The sequence below is a fragment of the Toxoplasma gondii genome, chromosome VIII (genome assembly GCF_000006565.2).
Source record: "Toxoplasma gondii ME49 chromosome VIII, whole genome shotgun sequence".
Taxonomy (NCBI): Eukaryota; Apicomplexa; class Conoidasida; order Eucoccidiorida; family Sarcocystidae; genus Toxoplasma; species Toxoplasma gondii.
This window is the reverse complement of record NC_031476.1, coordinates 5,179,189-5,194,887: the sequence shown is the minus strand read 5'-3', so window position 1 is coordinate 5,194,887 and position 15,699 is coordinate 5,179,189. Positions and strand designations below refer to the sequence as shown.

The following is a 15,699-nucleotide window of genomic DNA, read 5'->3' as shown; positions in this document are numbered from 1 at the left end:
AACTCGGGGCAAGCCACCATGAATCGGGGATAAACAAGGGAAAAAAACACAGTCACGGAGAGACGCAACCTAGCGAGCAACGGGAGCGACCGCCCAGAAACCCCGTAAGATTAAAAAACGAAAGGCAGAAGAGCCGAAGTGAGGAAGCAGATGCATGAAAAGCAAATCAGGAAAGTGGAAGTCTTATCTGGAGAAGCGTGAGACACGTGCCGATGACGGCGCGGAGAAAACGTATTCAGCAGCTTTGCTTGCTGTTTGAGAAACAAACTCCGAATAGTCTTTAAGCTTAGTGTTGCTTTGACAGCGCCCAACAAAAGATTGTGATAGAACGTATGGTTCGACCGAGGTCCTGGTTCCACAAGGCAGACGGCTCACATTGCTCTCAAGAACAAATGGGAGAAACAATAAGACAAAGCTGCAAATCATCTGAAACCTCGTGTCACAGGAAAAAGATGCTTTAGGCGACACTCCTGACTCGTCTCGGCAGCGACGCGTAAAGTTGACAAGACATCAACGCTCTGTGGTTTGTTAGTCGGTCGTGCCGGGGTGGGGGAGATACCGTCTTTATATTCATAATCCAGCGATTTCTATCTGTATTCAGGGAAGTGTTTGTGTGCTTGTATAACCTTGTCTACCTGTCTTGCTTATTCACCTCATGGCCATTTAAGAAAATAACTGAACGGAGCATTACAAATAGTGCTTATCTCGTTTCCACAGGAAGAACGTGGCTCACATAGAAACCACGTGTGTGTGTGTGTAGAAAAATTCTCCTGAAGAAGTTTAAAAAAAAGCTGAGGTCAGCATACGAATGAGCGACATTGCCGTTTTCCCCTCCTTTCGGATCGCAAGCTATTTGACGTGGCTGCCAATTGTTACGCACTTTGGTTTGTGTATCACAGAAGGAGTCTTTCGACCACGTGTTTAGAGCCACGTGGCTGTGTCCGTCGTTCGACGCGGCTCTTGGTTTTGCATGGAAACACCGGTTACATGTTGGAGGCTTGCACTGACATGGCACCCGTTAGGTTCCACAATTTGTTCAGAGCCGTCTTGTCCCCGTTTAAGGTTTTTCGGCAAAGAGTCCTTAACCCCAGTTTCCCACCGTCGAAAAATGAGAATACGCCGCTAGACCGTGGTTGTCTGTATCTCGTAACTGGAGTAGAAGTTCCGGTTTATAATATGTACTAACAGGTAGTCTAGCTTCAGTCTCTGTATGACCGGTATGCCTCGACGGGTGACTTGATTCCGCATGAACTGTGTGGCATGTGTAACGCTGTTGTTGATGAACAGTCTGCTAGTTCTTGAGCCTTGCGACGCTGGCAGGAAAGCTGCCGATCACTTGGTACAACGCTGCTTCCGTAGGTTACATAAAAACATGAGAAGAGACTCCATTCGATTAAACTCCATTAGATGCGAGACAAAACAAACTGTCGTTCCGCATAGAGCAAGCATACTGAGCAGCGCCAACAAGTAGCTTGCAGCTGGAAGAAAGTGTTTGTGTTCTTTTCCACTTCAACCACGAGAGTTGACATTTCCCTTACTTGCTCTTAGCGGCAAAATGCAGGTGATGGGACTCGATCTGCATGGAACTCTCCTGGTCTCTTTCTCGCAAAGCAGGAGTGCGTTGCTGCTTTCTGCGATCGTCTGTTTTCTGGAGTGCTGGGACTACGTGTCGCCACATCCCGACAAAAAAGGGAATGTTTATCCAGATGTCGTCATGTTTGCTGTATTCGTGGAACGTTCGAACCACAACGGCTTCCTGTCACGAAGCAAGTGACTGTGGTGTTCAGTTGGATGCATTACTACAGTAAATGTCGACAATGCTCCAATACTACATTAGAACGCAATTTCCGGTAAACGACGTCCTTCAAGATGTACACAAGATGTCAAACTCGTAGTACTTACCTCCCTGAAAACTTTGTTAACATATGGATGACAGAGATCGTCACCGTGACCGAATGACTGCTACAACCGCAGTTTAGGCTCGCAGAGGCCAATCAGGGATGGTATGGAGTGGTACTCCGAACCGATGGGCGGGTATGAACATACTTGGGTGTGACAGGTCCACCAAACCACTCTAAATGAAAACTATTATTGAGAGAGAGCTCGTTAAACTGAAGACTGTATACCTCACGTCGAATAGACAGAGACATTTTAGTATCTAGGATCCTGAATGGGACTCCAGTTGTATGCCACAGACGACCAATCTTTTTATGATCGCTGTACACCACCACACCACTGGACTGCCTAACACAGCTCACTGTGTTACATTTCAAGATCCAACGACGACGCACTCAACTGAATTACTACACCATACCATACGAACGACCGTGAGTCACTGCGTTTAAATTCTGCAAGTACTGCACCGTATCCATCGGGGTTTGATAGGTGTGTGAGAGCAGCCTGTAGCAAAGCGAAAGCGCCACGCACACTGTGTGCCTCCTGCCAATCTTTCAACGAATTTATATTCGTTTTCCAGTCTAGCTTCTCTGCAGAAGCCCAGAAGCTGGCATTCGCGTGATGCCCGCCACCTCATCGATAGATTCTTTTTCAGAAGACGCCGGTGAATTGAAAAGGTTCCAATATATTAGCCGAGTTCGCACGTCGTTCTTCAAGAGCGAACACGATCGAAGAACGCTGTGAGCTAAGCGGAAAGAGCGCAAGAGAACTGCCTGAGCTGTAACTGCTTGCCAGTGGTTTATTTGAAGGCTCCTGGCATGACTGCTGTTTTCGAATTCTCGTTCGACGAAGTAGATAGAGAAAGAATTGTGAAGCACAAGAGAGAACTACACGCCCGTGGAGAGAACTGTCCTTTTAGCGATGTCGCGATTCATTCGCATGCAGAGACAACCCCCGGTACAGCCGGCAGGATGTGAAGTCTGCGTCTGCCGTCCTGGAAGCAGATCTTCTCAACATAAATACTGAACTTTAAGTATGTTTCAACACAAAGAGAAGTGGGCTGGAGAGGAAGAAGGCGGGGTGCCTGTCAGGGCAACTTTCTGGAGACGAAAAAAGCCACAGTGTCTGTACGGGAGAAGAAATGACAAGATTCACGAGCTAGAAACGAATACAACTAGCGTTGCCGTCCTTTTCCGAACTATCCCGTGCTGACCATTAGTCAAGCGAGGTCGCTGTCACAGCACGAATAATCTTGATGTCGTAGATTGGTCGATCCGTAGCCGTGGTTTGGACAGTAGAGATTTTCTTGACGGTTTCCATTCCCTTTTTCACGCGACCGAAAATCGAGTGCTTTCCATCGAGGAACGGGGCCGGCGCGAGACAAATGAAAAACTGTGATCCGTTTGTGTCAGGACCACAGTTGGCCATCGAAACGACCCCTGCTCCTGTGTGGCGGAGATCTGCAGCAACACACGCAGGCATTCCGGTAAAAAATGTTCGATTGAGTCCGGTGACAATGGCACAAGCTACCGTGGAGTGGAGCGCAAATAGTCGAAAGGGCCAGCATATACGCAGCAACGTACGCACATATCCTCCCCTCTTAGCCGCGAGACGCCACCAACGAGCAGTGCGTACACTGGCAAGACGGAGCGCTGTCCGCAGAACGCGCAGGTCGATAGTGGAAATAGGAAAGACACGACGCGACCGAAACGCGAAAACGAAAAGCTGCGTCTTCCGCCGACAACCACCAGCCGGGAGAAAAGTCTCCCCGGCGATCCCCGAACCCCTTTGTGAGTTGTACATACACCCGAACGCACCACGAGTGAAACTGGTCTCTCGTGAGTGAGTCATCATTACGAATGACTGTGGATTCGAGAGCGAGATTGAAGCCACCCTCCCGCAAATGGCGTGTCGTTATCAAAGTCTCCAAGGCAAAAGTCAGGATTGCTTTCTCCGACCTCCGTTTCTCCCCCAAAGCCTCTGTGTCAGTGCGCCTACAGACTCTTTCCCCTCGGGACCGCTGCTCCTTCGCAGCCGTCGATCCCTTGTTCGACTCACCTGGGTGGATTTCGTCCTCGAATTTCCCTCCGAAAATCGACTCTCCGCCTCGACCGGTCCCCGTCGGGTCTCCTCCTTGGATGCAGAAGTCCTTCGCGACTCGATGGAAGACTGTATTGTCGTAGTAGCCGGACTTGGCGAGCTCGAAGAAGTTCCTGCAGGTCTTGGGCGCATGTTTCCAGTAAAGCTCGACTTCCACGTCTCCCATCGAAGTGACGAGGGTCACGGTTTCGTCTCCGCGGTAAACACCTGCACCTTCCGAAGCGGCCGAAGGCAGCGAAGCCTGGAGCGACGGCGAACTCACCGCCTTCCGCGAGGCCGGGGCGCTTGCGAGCGAAAACATGCTGAGCCGAAGCGGGGAGAAGAAGCCCCTGAGGGGAGGAAAGAAAACCTCGAAAAGGGAGAAGGGAATCTTCCACGAGACAGCAGACCGGGAGAGACTGAAGACAGACGGACGACAGAAAATCAGAGCAAACGGGAGGGACGGAGTGGACAGACAGAGAGGTACGAACAGAGGCAAGAGAGGAACGCCCGGGAGCAAGAAAGTAGAAAGGGAGGGCGCCGTGAGTATCAGAGGTGAGAGGAGACGAAGCAGGCGGAAGCAAGAAACAGATAGCAAGAGGGGAAAAATGTGGAGACAAAAGGATAACGAGACGTCAAGAAAACCGGAGAGAAGGCGAAGTGAGACAAAACCAAAAGACGCGGAAAAACGAAGCTCTCACTTCCGGACAACAGCTGAGGCAGCGACAGACCTACGGAGCAGCGGGGAGAGCCGTCAACGCGAGACAGAGAAGACGGCGAAGACAGCGTGGAAGAAAACGATGAATCAACGAAAGAAACGACTCAACGAACTCGCGAAATCACAGATGAAGACGGTTCTGCTTCTTGGAGCGCCGAAGGAGCCAATGGCCAGTTCAACTCCCGGCACGCGCGACAGGAGAAAGGAGTTGTCACTCTCGAGGGAAAAAAACTCCCTTGCAGCACTGTCCGGAAGAAAAATAAAAGAGGACAAGAGGTGCCACTTTGAATGGAACTGCGAAGAAGAATGTCGGAGCACTCCGCGGGCAAAGTGTCTACAGGTTTCTGTGTCCTCGGTCAGCCGGTGCTTCTTTGCATGCATGCAAAGCAAGGTGCATGCACGCGCATCGCGCAGAAATAGCCCGCGAAAGTGTCAAACAACTCGGGGCGTTTCCTTTCCTTGATGCCCCCGACTTTTTTCACAGCTTCCTTTGACTTGTGTGTCGGCTCGCCTCCGATAGGAAGTAAAAGCCTCGCGTCCGGAGACGCCGAGGAGAGGGCCTCAATGTCTGACAGGGTCGGAGAGAGAGAGCGAGAGTCTGTCAGAGGGAAGCCGACGCGAAAAAAACATCTCGCGCGAAAAAAGTAAAGGAAGGTTGAGAGTAGATGAAGTCCACACGTAAGAAGAACGCCCCTGGACTCGGATGAGAGAGACAGCGAAGGCAGCGGAGAACACAGGAGGTCTAAGCTGAGGCACAGAGGGAGAGAAAGAGAGAGGGAGAAAAGTGAATCAATGCAAGCTGAAAAGAGACAGAAGGGAGGCCCCCAACTGGCCGCTGGAGTCGTTCTGGTGTACGTACACTCAACAGACCATGAGGGCCGGGGCTCCTGCTGCTTCCCTGCGTGAGGCTTGCACGTTGTCTTCCAGTTTTCTCCACCCTTACGAGCTGCAGTCTCGCGAGACATCGCTGTCAACCATTGTAGTATCTGTAACTTCTCCGATTTTCTCGCGGCCAACGTTCCCCCCGTCGGGTCTTCTTTCTACCTCGCCGTCGTTTTTCTCTTTCTTCCCCTCCTCCTCTCGGTCGAGGTTTCTGTCTTCTTTCTCCTCTCCACGTTCCCAAGCGCCTTCTTCTTCTTCTTCTTGTTCTTCTTCTTTTCAGCCTTTTCTCCTTTCTTCGTCTCCTCAATCGGCTGTCGCTTCGCCTCGTTCTCTCTTGGCTTCCTCTCCACTCCTCGCCTCGCCGCCTCGCCGGGTGCCTCGTCTCGCTGTTCTCTACGCTGTCCATAGGCGTTTCTCTGCTCCCGCCTGCAGCTCAGACAGCGTAGGCCCCGGCGAGTCAGAGAGGACCTCCTCTCCCGCAACCGCTGCGACGCAGGGCGAGTTGCCTAGCACATGCAGCGCAGCGTGCAAGGATGACGAGCTGCAACGAGAGCCGACGGAGGTACTGCAGAGACTCGCGTCTCTCCCGGTGGCGGAGCTCTTCGCGCTGGCGTCCAGAGCGGGGCGAGAGACAAGGGGAGAAGTGAGAAGCGGCGCAAGCGCGAGGAGAAAGGAGGATCAGCGTAGCAGTCGCAGCCACACTGGAGTGGAAAGTCTGGTTTTGCCCTCCAGAGGGGAGGAAGAGGCGAGAGAGGAGACGTCTGCAACGCGCCAGATGCCGACGCTTCTCTCTTCGCCGAGGCTTCCACTCGCGCTGGGGTTGGGAGACGAGTCTCCCTGCGGAGAGTGGGTGTCGCCGAATGACATGGTTTCTGCGTTGTCCCTCTGGGAAGCAGGCGAGGCTTGGCAGTTCAAGACAGCGAAAATTCTTGACTCTTTCGAAGGGGAGACCCCAGAAGGGGAGGGATGCGGCGCACAGGAAGAGGACAGCCGCATGCAAGCTGGTGCGACTCCCGGTGAACGTGGAGGGGCGGTCGACGAAGGTGTGGAGCTTGCCTCTTCTTTCTTCTCTGCGTCTGAAGATCTCAGGGAAGCACGATACGAGAGCGATGCAGGGACGAGGAAGAGAACGCATACAGGAAGGCATGATTCATTATTGTTCGAAGCTCAGCTCGATGAGTCAAGACCGGAGGCAGACAGGAGAGCAGGAAGGGATGCAACAGACAATGGCACTTTCAAGGAAGAAGAAGGAGCATTCCTGCGATCTCCTCAAGGATCGCCTGTCGCACAGCCTGTAGTGGGACGACAGCGAAAGCGGACACTCACTCACGCCTCTCCACCTTCTTCTCCGTCGTCTGTTTTCTCTCCTGCTTCTTCCTCAACGTCATCATCAGCGTCTACCGCTTCGCCTGCCTCTTCTTCGTCGGAGACTTCTGGACTCTCGCCTCTGGAGCAGCTTCGACTCGCCAGACCGCAGAGGGAATTCGCAGCAACTGATCAAATCCTCCGCCTCCAGGCGCTGGTCGCCCACCCTCCAGGCCCGGCTGCCGACGATGGCTCTTCTTCTGCGCAGAGAGGTGAGGAGAAGGCGGCCTGAGGAAGAGGCCACGAACGGCTGCATGCACACGTGGCAGTGGGCACCGTACGGTGTATGGACACCTGAGCAGCGGCCGAGATGATGTGTACTCTTGTGTACCTATCTCGATTTTGATTTGCTTCGCAAATCGTTCGTTCAAGGCCTAACGCGATCGCGCATTTTCTAGAATGTACCTGGGTGGAAGATATGGTGTATGTACACCCGGGAAGAAGGCCCTTCGGTGCATGTACACCATGCGAATGGGGAGGCGAGTATGTCTACAGTGTGCAATTGAGGCAAAATGGAGATGGTGGACATTCCTGGAGACCCCCAGGCGAGATTTGAACGGCAGAGGCTTCCCTCCTCGAGCTTCGCCAGTCCGCGTCGACCCTCAGCCGTATCTGCAGGCTTTTCCAGAACACAGCAAGAGGCGAAGGGGACCGTATGCACCTCAGCAACACTCTGGAAACCAAGAGAAAGGCGTCCGAGACGAGATGATAATGAGCCGAGCGGAGGATACAATCAAAAGATGTCTCTTGGCTTGACGCAGTATTCCGTCTTTCAATACACTTGCTCGTTTCGTCTGCAGAAGACAGGAGACGCGGTGCTTCTCAACTGAGAGCACTCCGAATCTCTCTTGAAACACAGCCCAGCATTGGCTCTCTTTCTTTTGCTTTCTTGATCCCGAGCCCCGGCACCTGTTTTTGCTTCTGCTGTGGTTTGCTTTTCTCCAGTCCTTGCTTCCTTTCTGCCGTTCTTCCTCTCGCTTTCTCCTTCTACTTGTCCATCGTTCTGCCCTTCGTTCTCGTCGTGGTTGTTTACCCTTCTGTCGCTCTTGCTTTACACAAAATTGGAATTTGCGTGTTTTCTGCAGCGTTGTTGTGGCGCCGAGCAACTCGACGCCTCACGGACGAGACGACGGCTGCCCTGTCGCCTGCCGCACTCCTGCAGACCGTCAGGGCCTTGGCTGCTGGGCGCAACGCAGGACTCCTGCCCCCCTCGCCTACGCAACTCGTGCTGCTGTTGAACGCATGCACCGAAAAACTCATCTACTGGACATTGTACGGTTGCCACGGATACATCATACGACAAGCAGTCGGCGATAGGGCTCATATAACTTTCGATCGCTCTCGATATCTCCATTTATCTGTCTATCTCTTATGCGTCAACCTCTCTCCCCGTATCGAATTCTCACGTCTGTCGCTGCGTTTCTATGTCTATCTCGATATCTGCTCCTATGTATATCTACCAGATGTATCTTTTTATCTGTTTCTCTGCATCAGTATGTCTATCGACTCACCCCTCTATTCATATGTATGAATGCATGTATGCATGTATGCTTGCATGCATCTGTGTCTCGGAGAGGCCCATATGGTGGGCGTGGGCTGTTCGTCGAGGCATGGCCGCTTCGTCAAAGGAATTATGGAACGCAGATGGAGTTGTGAATCCGTGAAACGGGTAAATCTGGCAGTTCAGTTAGACGGAAGATATCCTGTTTGTATGTGAGGGATACCTGGATTTCAGGAACCACGCACCTAAGCCTAGTGTCGCCTTGTGTACTCTCGTGTCTCTGGGCGTTTGGACACAGGCTCATATCAGCGCAGTTCTGTTTGAATTCGTGAGACTCACTACACGATTCTGTCTCTTCGTTTTCGCTTCGTCTCTCCCTCTCTAGGGCAGACCAGCTCGTGATTCTCAATGCACTCTCGGCTCTGCTCCTCCCGCCCACACCGGCCTGTCTGCCGCCTTCGGCGCCCTGGGCGTCTTCGGCGCTGTCTCCAAATGTCTCCGTTCCGTCTTGGGAGTGTCTCTCGCGGTCGCGGCTGCCTACCGGCCCATCCCTAGGGCGAGACTGGGGCGGCGGCGCGTTGGGGCCTGCCGCCGCAGTGGCTCTCGAAACGCTGCTTCAGCGTCTCTTGGCAGTTCGAGAGAGTTTGAGAGTTTCAGACCTCACGGCGACTCTGCATGTCTACGCGCGTCTGGGGGTAAGCGAGGGCGAGGAGAGAAGGTCGGAAACTTGTCTTGCGTCAGGCAAAAAACGCAAGAAGACGACAAGCCGACGAAGAGGGAGAGAAGGCGCGACGTTGGGTCTCTGCACGCTGCTCTCCACACTGAGCTACGACGCCCATCGGGTGTTGCGCATCTTGTTTCCATCGCCGTTTCACACTAAGGTGGCTTCACTGGCTCGCTCTCCGTTGGCCAGTCTTGCGCCGCGAATGTCGTCGCTCGACTGAGGATCTCGCGCGTCGTGGAAGGGCTCTGCCGTTTTCGTTGTGCGCTGTCTTCTTGAGAGTTTGTTTTTCATCAGTGTTAACTCGTGCTTTCTGGCCGCGTTTAGTGAAAGCTTCCCCCGATCGTTTCATCTCGTTTTGCCTGTCTCCTGTTTTGTGAAGTGATCGTTTTCGTCGTAGCGTCTCTCAATTCGCTCGTCTACCTCTGCCGTGAAGCGTTCGTTTCCCGATGACTTTTCAAGCGTTGCTCTCGTCTCTCTCCGTTGCTCTCTTGCGGCCTCAGCTGCTGTCTCCGCAGGCGGCACTGGGATTTATGGACGCCTTGTATCAGCGACTGTTGGCAGCTCAAGCGAGACAGCAGCGCCTCGAGCGTCACGGACGCATCGCGGCTGGAGCCGGAGATTCGAATCGAGCAGACCAAGCAAACACCCATGGAACTGAGCAGGCGAGAAGTCCCCGAGACAGCCCTGGACTCGGCGTCTCCCCAGGTCACGCATCCGACAGGGATTCAGGAGAGCGACAGCCAGGCGCGACCGTGCATGCAGCCGCCTGTGCGCCGGCGAGGCGAGCTTCTCGGAGGCAGGTCAATCCTCTTCTCGCCTCTCCCTCATTCTCTCTCTCTGATCCCCTCGCCGCTGCCATGGTAGCTCTTCTGCGTCTCGCAGACTCTGTCTCGACTCTGTTAGGCGACGATGAGAAAAGGTTGTGCCCCGCCGAAGCCCTGCTGAGAGACCAGCTGCAGCGGCGACACGCCCACCGCATGCAGCAAAAAAAGGCCGCGGGACTCTCGGCTGCATGCGCATGCACGGGAAGCCAAAACCGGCGGTGCCCGGTGCCTGCAGGCCAGGAAGCAAATCCCAGACAGAGCGAAGCGAGAGAGGCGGACACAGAGTTTTCTGCGGATGGAGAGGAGCAGCCGAGCCGAGGAGGGACCAGCGAAGAGAATGGACACCGAGGAGACCGTGGCGGACTTGGAAGGCGAGACCAGCAAGACGCTGTTTCGGACATAAAGAGGACAACCACCTGGGATCCGGAAAGGATTGAGAAGGCGTTAGAGCTCCCGTTACACGAAAGAGGAACTGAGCAACGAGCGTCTCAAAAAGCGAGAGATCCTGGGGCTTCCAATGCGGACGTGCACTCCGCATGCGGCCCCGCTGTCTCGCCGCAATCTCTGCGGCTCATGGCGCGTCTCCTTCAGCACTTGGTGGAGGCGCTGCTCGCAGAGTTCAGTCGAGAAAAAGGGCGTTTTGAGGCCGCATGCAAGCATCGCGAGTCATCGAATTCCACGTCTCAGAAGGCATCGGAAGCCGCTGCTGTGCGCCGTCAAAATGAAAACTTGAAAGGCTCCCGCGCCTCTCTCCACCCGCTCTTTGTGACACGGTGAGTGTGTTAACTCTCGTTCATATGGCGTACGATTTAGCGGTAGTAAATGGATCTCCGTACTCACGCCTGTCAACAGCGAGAGAAAAGCCGACTTCTGAGAGGCGAGCGTGATTCGTACACTTGTCCTGAGTTGTCATCAGCTCGGAGACGAGATTCCGCACCGTTCGCTGGTTCGCTCGAGCCTCGCCTACATGTCAGACTCCCAGTCCACTACAGGCTGTGTCATTGTTTGAGACGATGTGCCTGTCGCCTGTATTCGTGGTCGATTTTCCTTCGTTGGAGGATTGAGGTCCACTGTTAAATTGCCTGCAGGGTTTGACGGTCGGGTGACAGGTTTTGTAGATTTGTGGGTTTCACTGGGGAACAAAAACGCATTTCTCTCATCCCGCTTTCTACGTCCATCTTCGCGTCGTTACCTAGACGGTATATGTGGATCCGTGGAGAGGTTCAGGATGTCCGTGTGCCGAGTCTGTCTTCGGACAAGAATCTGGAAGAGCACACACGCTGTGTACGCAAAAAACAGGTTGTATCCAATGCCGAGAGTTGGCGCAAAAGTCTTTAGGTGGAGACAGGTTTGCTGGCTATTCGCATTACGGCAGCGTTATTCAGATGGTGTTGACCCTCAAGAGCGTTTGCATGTGATTGTGTCTGAAATCCGTCACTCGCATTTGCGACTCTTATTTGTTTGCAGCCTTCTTCGTGCGTTGACGCTCCTGGACTTCCACGCCTTTTCCATGTATTCCCCAGCTCAGATTCGTCTCTCGCAGCGTTTGTTTGAACAGCTCTTTGCCTTGTGAGACACATTCTGACTGAGAAAAAACAATCGCAAAAGTGCATCAATTTCTTGTGCTTCTCACCATCGCTTGTTTTCGGTTTTCGTCTCGTGCTTAGCGCCTTCAGTCGCGTGACTTGTCGCTCACCTTTACTTAACCTTCGAGTTTTCTCCTCTACAAAGGCTCCTTTTACTTTTCTCACCTCTCTACATTTCGGTCTTCGCCTTCTCAGCATCTACGTGCTTCGTTTCGCTCTCTTCACTCCGTTTGTCGGATCTTCGTCACGCCTGTTTTTTCGCGGCGTCCTCGTTTTCGTTTCCACGTTGGAAGCGACGCAGAACTGTCGCTCGTCGGTCGGCTTCGCCTCTATACAATCCCCTGATTCTCTGACATGTTTTGTGCGCGGCCTTCTTCTATGACACCACTGACCTCCCAGCGGCTTATACACTGATGAGCGAGTTCCTACCGACACAACAGTGTAGCCATGTCCTCTGCCGACAATGCGTCTGCATGCACACAAGTACTTGCATATATGTCTGTGTATATATATTTGCATGCATACGTAGACAAATGCATTTGTATACGGAAATATGAGATGCATATATATATTTGAATGTATACGGCACATGTGCAGCCGTACGTAAGTGTATAGATCTACTGATCCACATGCACATAGACACACGCTTGTCTAAGCACTTGGATGTTGACTTGCGATGGTATGCTCTCCTACGCAGATTACGAATTGACGACCTTTTGTCTCTAGACGACCTTGACGGGGGCATGGGAGCCTCTGCCGCGGTCGAGATCGTTTTTGCTTTGGCAGTGCAAAAGAGGCTGTTTGAGCGGGCAGAAGGTTTCGGCTTATATTCGACGAAGGGCAAAGCAGGGCCGGGTCACCCAGGCACTGGACGGGAAGGAGCAGGAACCCCGCGAGCTGAACGTGGAGAGGAGGAGAATGGAGACAGACGGAGAGCGTCCGAAGGTCTCGACGGGAAGGCACTAACCGTCTCAAGTGGCGAAGGACAGAAGAAACAGGAAGAAGCGAAGAGGAAGGTGGATCGAAATGAGACTGAGACGAAGAGAGAGAACATGGACAAGGACGGGCTTAGTCCAAGGAGCGAAAGAGGAGAGAGGAAAAGAAGAAGTGACACAGACGGCTTTTTCTTCGACGAAATTAAAGACGAAGTTCTCCCACGTCTCGTCACGGTCGCCGTCAGGCACGGAAGAACTCTCAGCGTTCACCAGCATGCAGTGGTAAGACAACAGAAGAAAAGGGGAGCTCAGTCGAGATGTTGGATGGAGAGAACTTGGTTTAATCTGTGATATTACACACGAGAAAATGACAACAGTCGAAACGTTTCGTCGACCAAAATTTCACTCGTCCGTCTACACGGTCTGAGCGGTTAGAGACCATTCCGTGTAGGAGAAGGATATCTGTGGTGCACTACCGGACTCCCTACGAAGAGGAGACGAACACAGCCTTGGTGAAACAGGGATTGTCTCCTCTTTATGCGTGTATGCCGTCGTTTTTGGTGCGTTTGGAAAACGCCAGCGTTACCGGTTGTGCGGGGTTGTATTTTTCGCATTCATCTGTCCCCTTTGATTGTCATTTTTCTTCAGCTGCTTGAAGCACTTAGTTTGCATTTGGGATTCCGACACGACTTCCTCCTCGACTCTCTTCGGTGCTCTGCCCTTGCGGCAGCGACAGGGGCTCTCGGCATTTCTTCCTCTTCTTCCTCTTCTTCGTCTTCTTCGTCTTCGTCTTCTTCTCTCTCGGTTCACGGAGGGAGGCACAGGGTTCCTGGTGCCTCGCTCTTCGCGGCTGCTTGGTCGACTTTCCGGGTGTTCTGCGCGCTCCTCAGACAACATCCCCTCATTGCGTTTCCTGTTCTCTTTGAGGGTGAGTGCGACGCCATCTTCGCTCTCTGTTTCTCGTTTATTTTAGTCGCTGCACGGAGTCGCAGGTGCCTCACACGGTCTTCAGGCTTGGGGTCACGGATTTGTCGGGGAGGCAGCAGATACGCTTCGTAGCCGTGTTTGGTGTGCTGCTTTCTCAAACGCAACAGTTTCAATTGACAATTCGCCTTTGCCAGTCGAGTGCATTCTCTCCTGAAAGTGGGCGGACCGTAGGTTCAGCTGTTTGATGCGGTTTCTACCTCTCCCGTCCAAGGGCCAGCGTCACGCCAGTGGTGGCTTGTGTGTGGTATTGTCTCTCACGCCGGCGCATGCAGCGAATGGAAAAAGCGTGCACCCGAGTGTGAGGAAGTCATGGATTCATGGCAAAAGAATCAAGAGCCCTTTTATGAATTTGTGGGTCGCTGTCTGCTTATAGGTCACAGAGTTTTCTCAGCAGCTACAGAGGTCCTGGCGTCTTTCTGGACCTCTCTGTCGTGTTCGTCTTCGTCTCCTGGGGATTCGAGGAACAGGCCTACGTCCCCTGGATTCGTGTCAACAAGCGACGAGACCGAGGCGGCACAAATGCATCTGCTTTTCCTTCTTACTTCCAGCCTTCTTCCTCATCTCCGCAAACAGCCCCCAGCGTCTTCTCCTCCGTCTCACGGATCGGTAAAAGCTCTCTCTGCCTCCTGTTTATCTCCTTCCTCTGTCGAGCCAGACTTGCATGCACGCGGGTCGGGTGGACGCGAGGAGCGACAGTCGGCAAGCGCCAATTACCAGAACGAAACGGAAGTCTTTGGAGAAAGAGAAGAACGAAACATGCACTTGAAAGCAAGCACAAGTGAACATCAAAAGACAAGGAAGAAAACGAGAGACGCTGATTCGTCCTCTCCTCGCCGGAAGGACTCGCTGAGACTGCGTCCACTTTGGGTGTACGTCCACCCGAACTTGAGCGACTTTGACAAGGCGCCTCTCTGCTTTCTCGAAGGGCCGATTCGCGATAAAAAGGCATGTCTGCCCCTCCTTTTAAACCAAGTAGCCAACGAGACTGAGGGTCTTCTCAAAGCGGCAACAGCGACAGTGACCCAAGAGAAGAGGTAGTCGTTCTCAGACACGAGTCTGATTCGGAACCTAGAAAGACGCTTCTGGCTTTGACATTCTGCGTTCAGTGTGTCCATCTTCAGTTTTCCTCTCCGGTTTACTAGACTAGGAAACAGGCGTGGCGTCTTTTTTCTTCGCCTTCGCCTGCAGCCCAGAGAGTCCTTTTCGGCGGACTGTCCTGCTTCACCTAAAAGCAGTGTCTTGGCACAGACATGCTTTTCGCTTCTGTCCGCTTTAGGACGTCTCGGGAGTCTGCGCGCGAGTGTGTGTTTGAGGCATTTCCCGACTTTCTTTGAGGTGGTACGAGCTGGTTGCCTCCCTGCTGGAGTGTCATCGGCCAGTCGGGCAATCGAATATCTTCTCGCTTTTACTTCTTTTCACGTTGGCTCCCTTTTCTGACTCTCAACGCTTGTCAGACGCTCCATGTTAGTTTCACAAGAGGCTCAAGCCGCCGAGACTTTCCACCGACGGCATCTGCTTTTCGTCAGGTTGCCGTTCAAATCTGTTCACACAACGAACGCAGTGACTTTCGCGCGACTGCGATTTCTGTCGACCGTCACCTGGTTTGTTCTTACACACAGATAATATATATATATATATTATGCAAAATGGACACAAATAAAAAACACTCGGATAGACACAAATACACTCAATCCCTCTCTCTCTTTATATATATATATATATATGTTTTGTTGGTCAGGTGTGAGAGTGTAGTGATGAAGGCGTACGTGTCTAGATAATACCAGGGGATAGTGCCGACAGATTTCTGGATTGACTTTCATGTTCCGCGGGTCTATTGTAGTTGCCGCTGTGGGCAAGGGGGGAGTTGTACAGCGAGACTGTGTACATGTAATGTCGTATATCCACTATGTGATGGAACTGTGATTTTGATGCTCTTCGTGCGGACAGTGTGTTGAGGAAATGGACGTTTAAGTACCGTCGTTCGGTGCCAGTGCAAAGATGCATTACGTCGGATCGTCTCGGAACAATTGACACTCGTACATCTACATTGCGTCGAAGCACTGTGGTCTCAAATCGAATCAACAGAGACACTAGAGTACCGAGGATACTGAGTATGACTCCAGTTATGAGATGCAGACAACCTAGATCTTTAGTTTATAAATAGGAAGGACGCATGCCATCGAGAGACACCGACAAGCACCA

At 52.7% G+C, this 15,699-nt stretch overlaps 2 protein-coding genes across 2 annotated transcripts; one reads left to right on the top strand and one right to left on the bottom strand.

Annotated features, from left to right (window-relative positions):
* Positions 1-3,111: 3,111 nt before the first annotated feature.
* On the bottom strand, positions 3,112-4,297 carry TGME49_270560 (peptidyl-prolyl cis-trans isomerase family 1; the record flags this gene model as incomplete). Its single annotated transcript, XM_002365681.1, has 2 exons — positions 3,112-3,356; positions 3,955-4,297. 2 exons carry the CDS (start codon positions 4,295-4,297, stop codon positions 3,112-3,114), a joined length of 588 nt encoding a protein of 195 aa, XP_002365722.1.
* A 1,267-nt stretch (positions 4,298-5,564) lies between these two features.
* TGME49_270570 (hypothetical protein) lies at positions 5,565-14,535 on the top strand (the record flags this gene model as incomplete). The annotated part of the gene is made up of 8 exons (XM_018781579.1): positions 5,565-7,152; positions 8,026-8,212; positions 8,827-9,136; positions 9,666-10,762; positions 11,457-11,558; positions 12,273-12,792; positions 13,159-13,438; positions 13,871-14,535. The coding sequence occupies 8 exons, from the start codon at positions 5,565-5,567 to the stop codon at positions 14,533-14,535; spliced, it is 4,749 nt and encodes a 1,582-aa protein (XP_018636615.1).
* Positions 14,536-15,699: the final 1,164 nt, after the last annotated feature.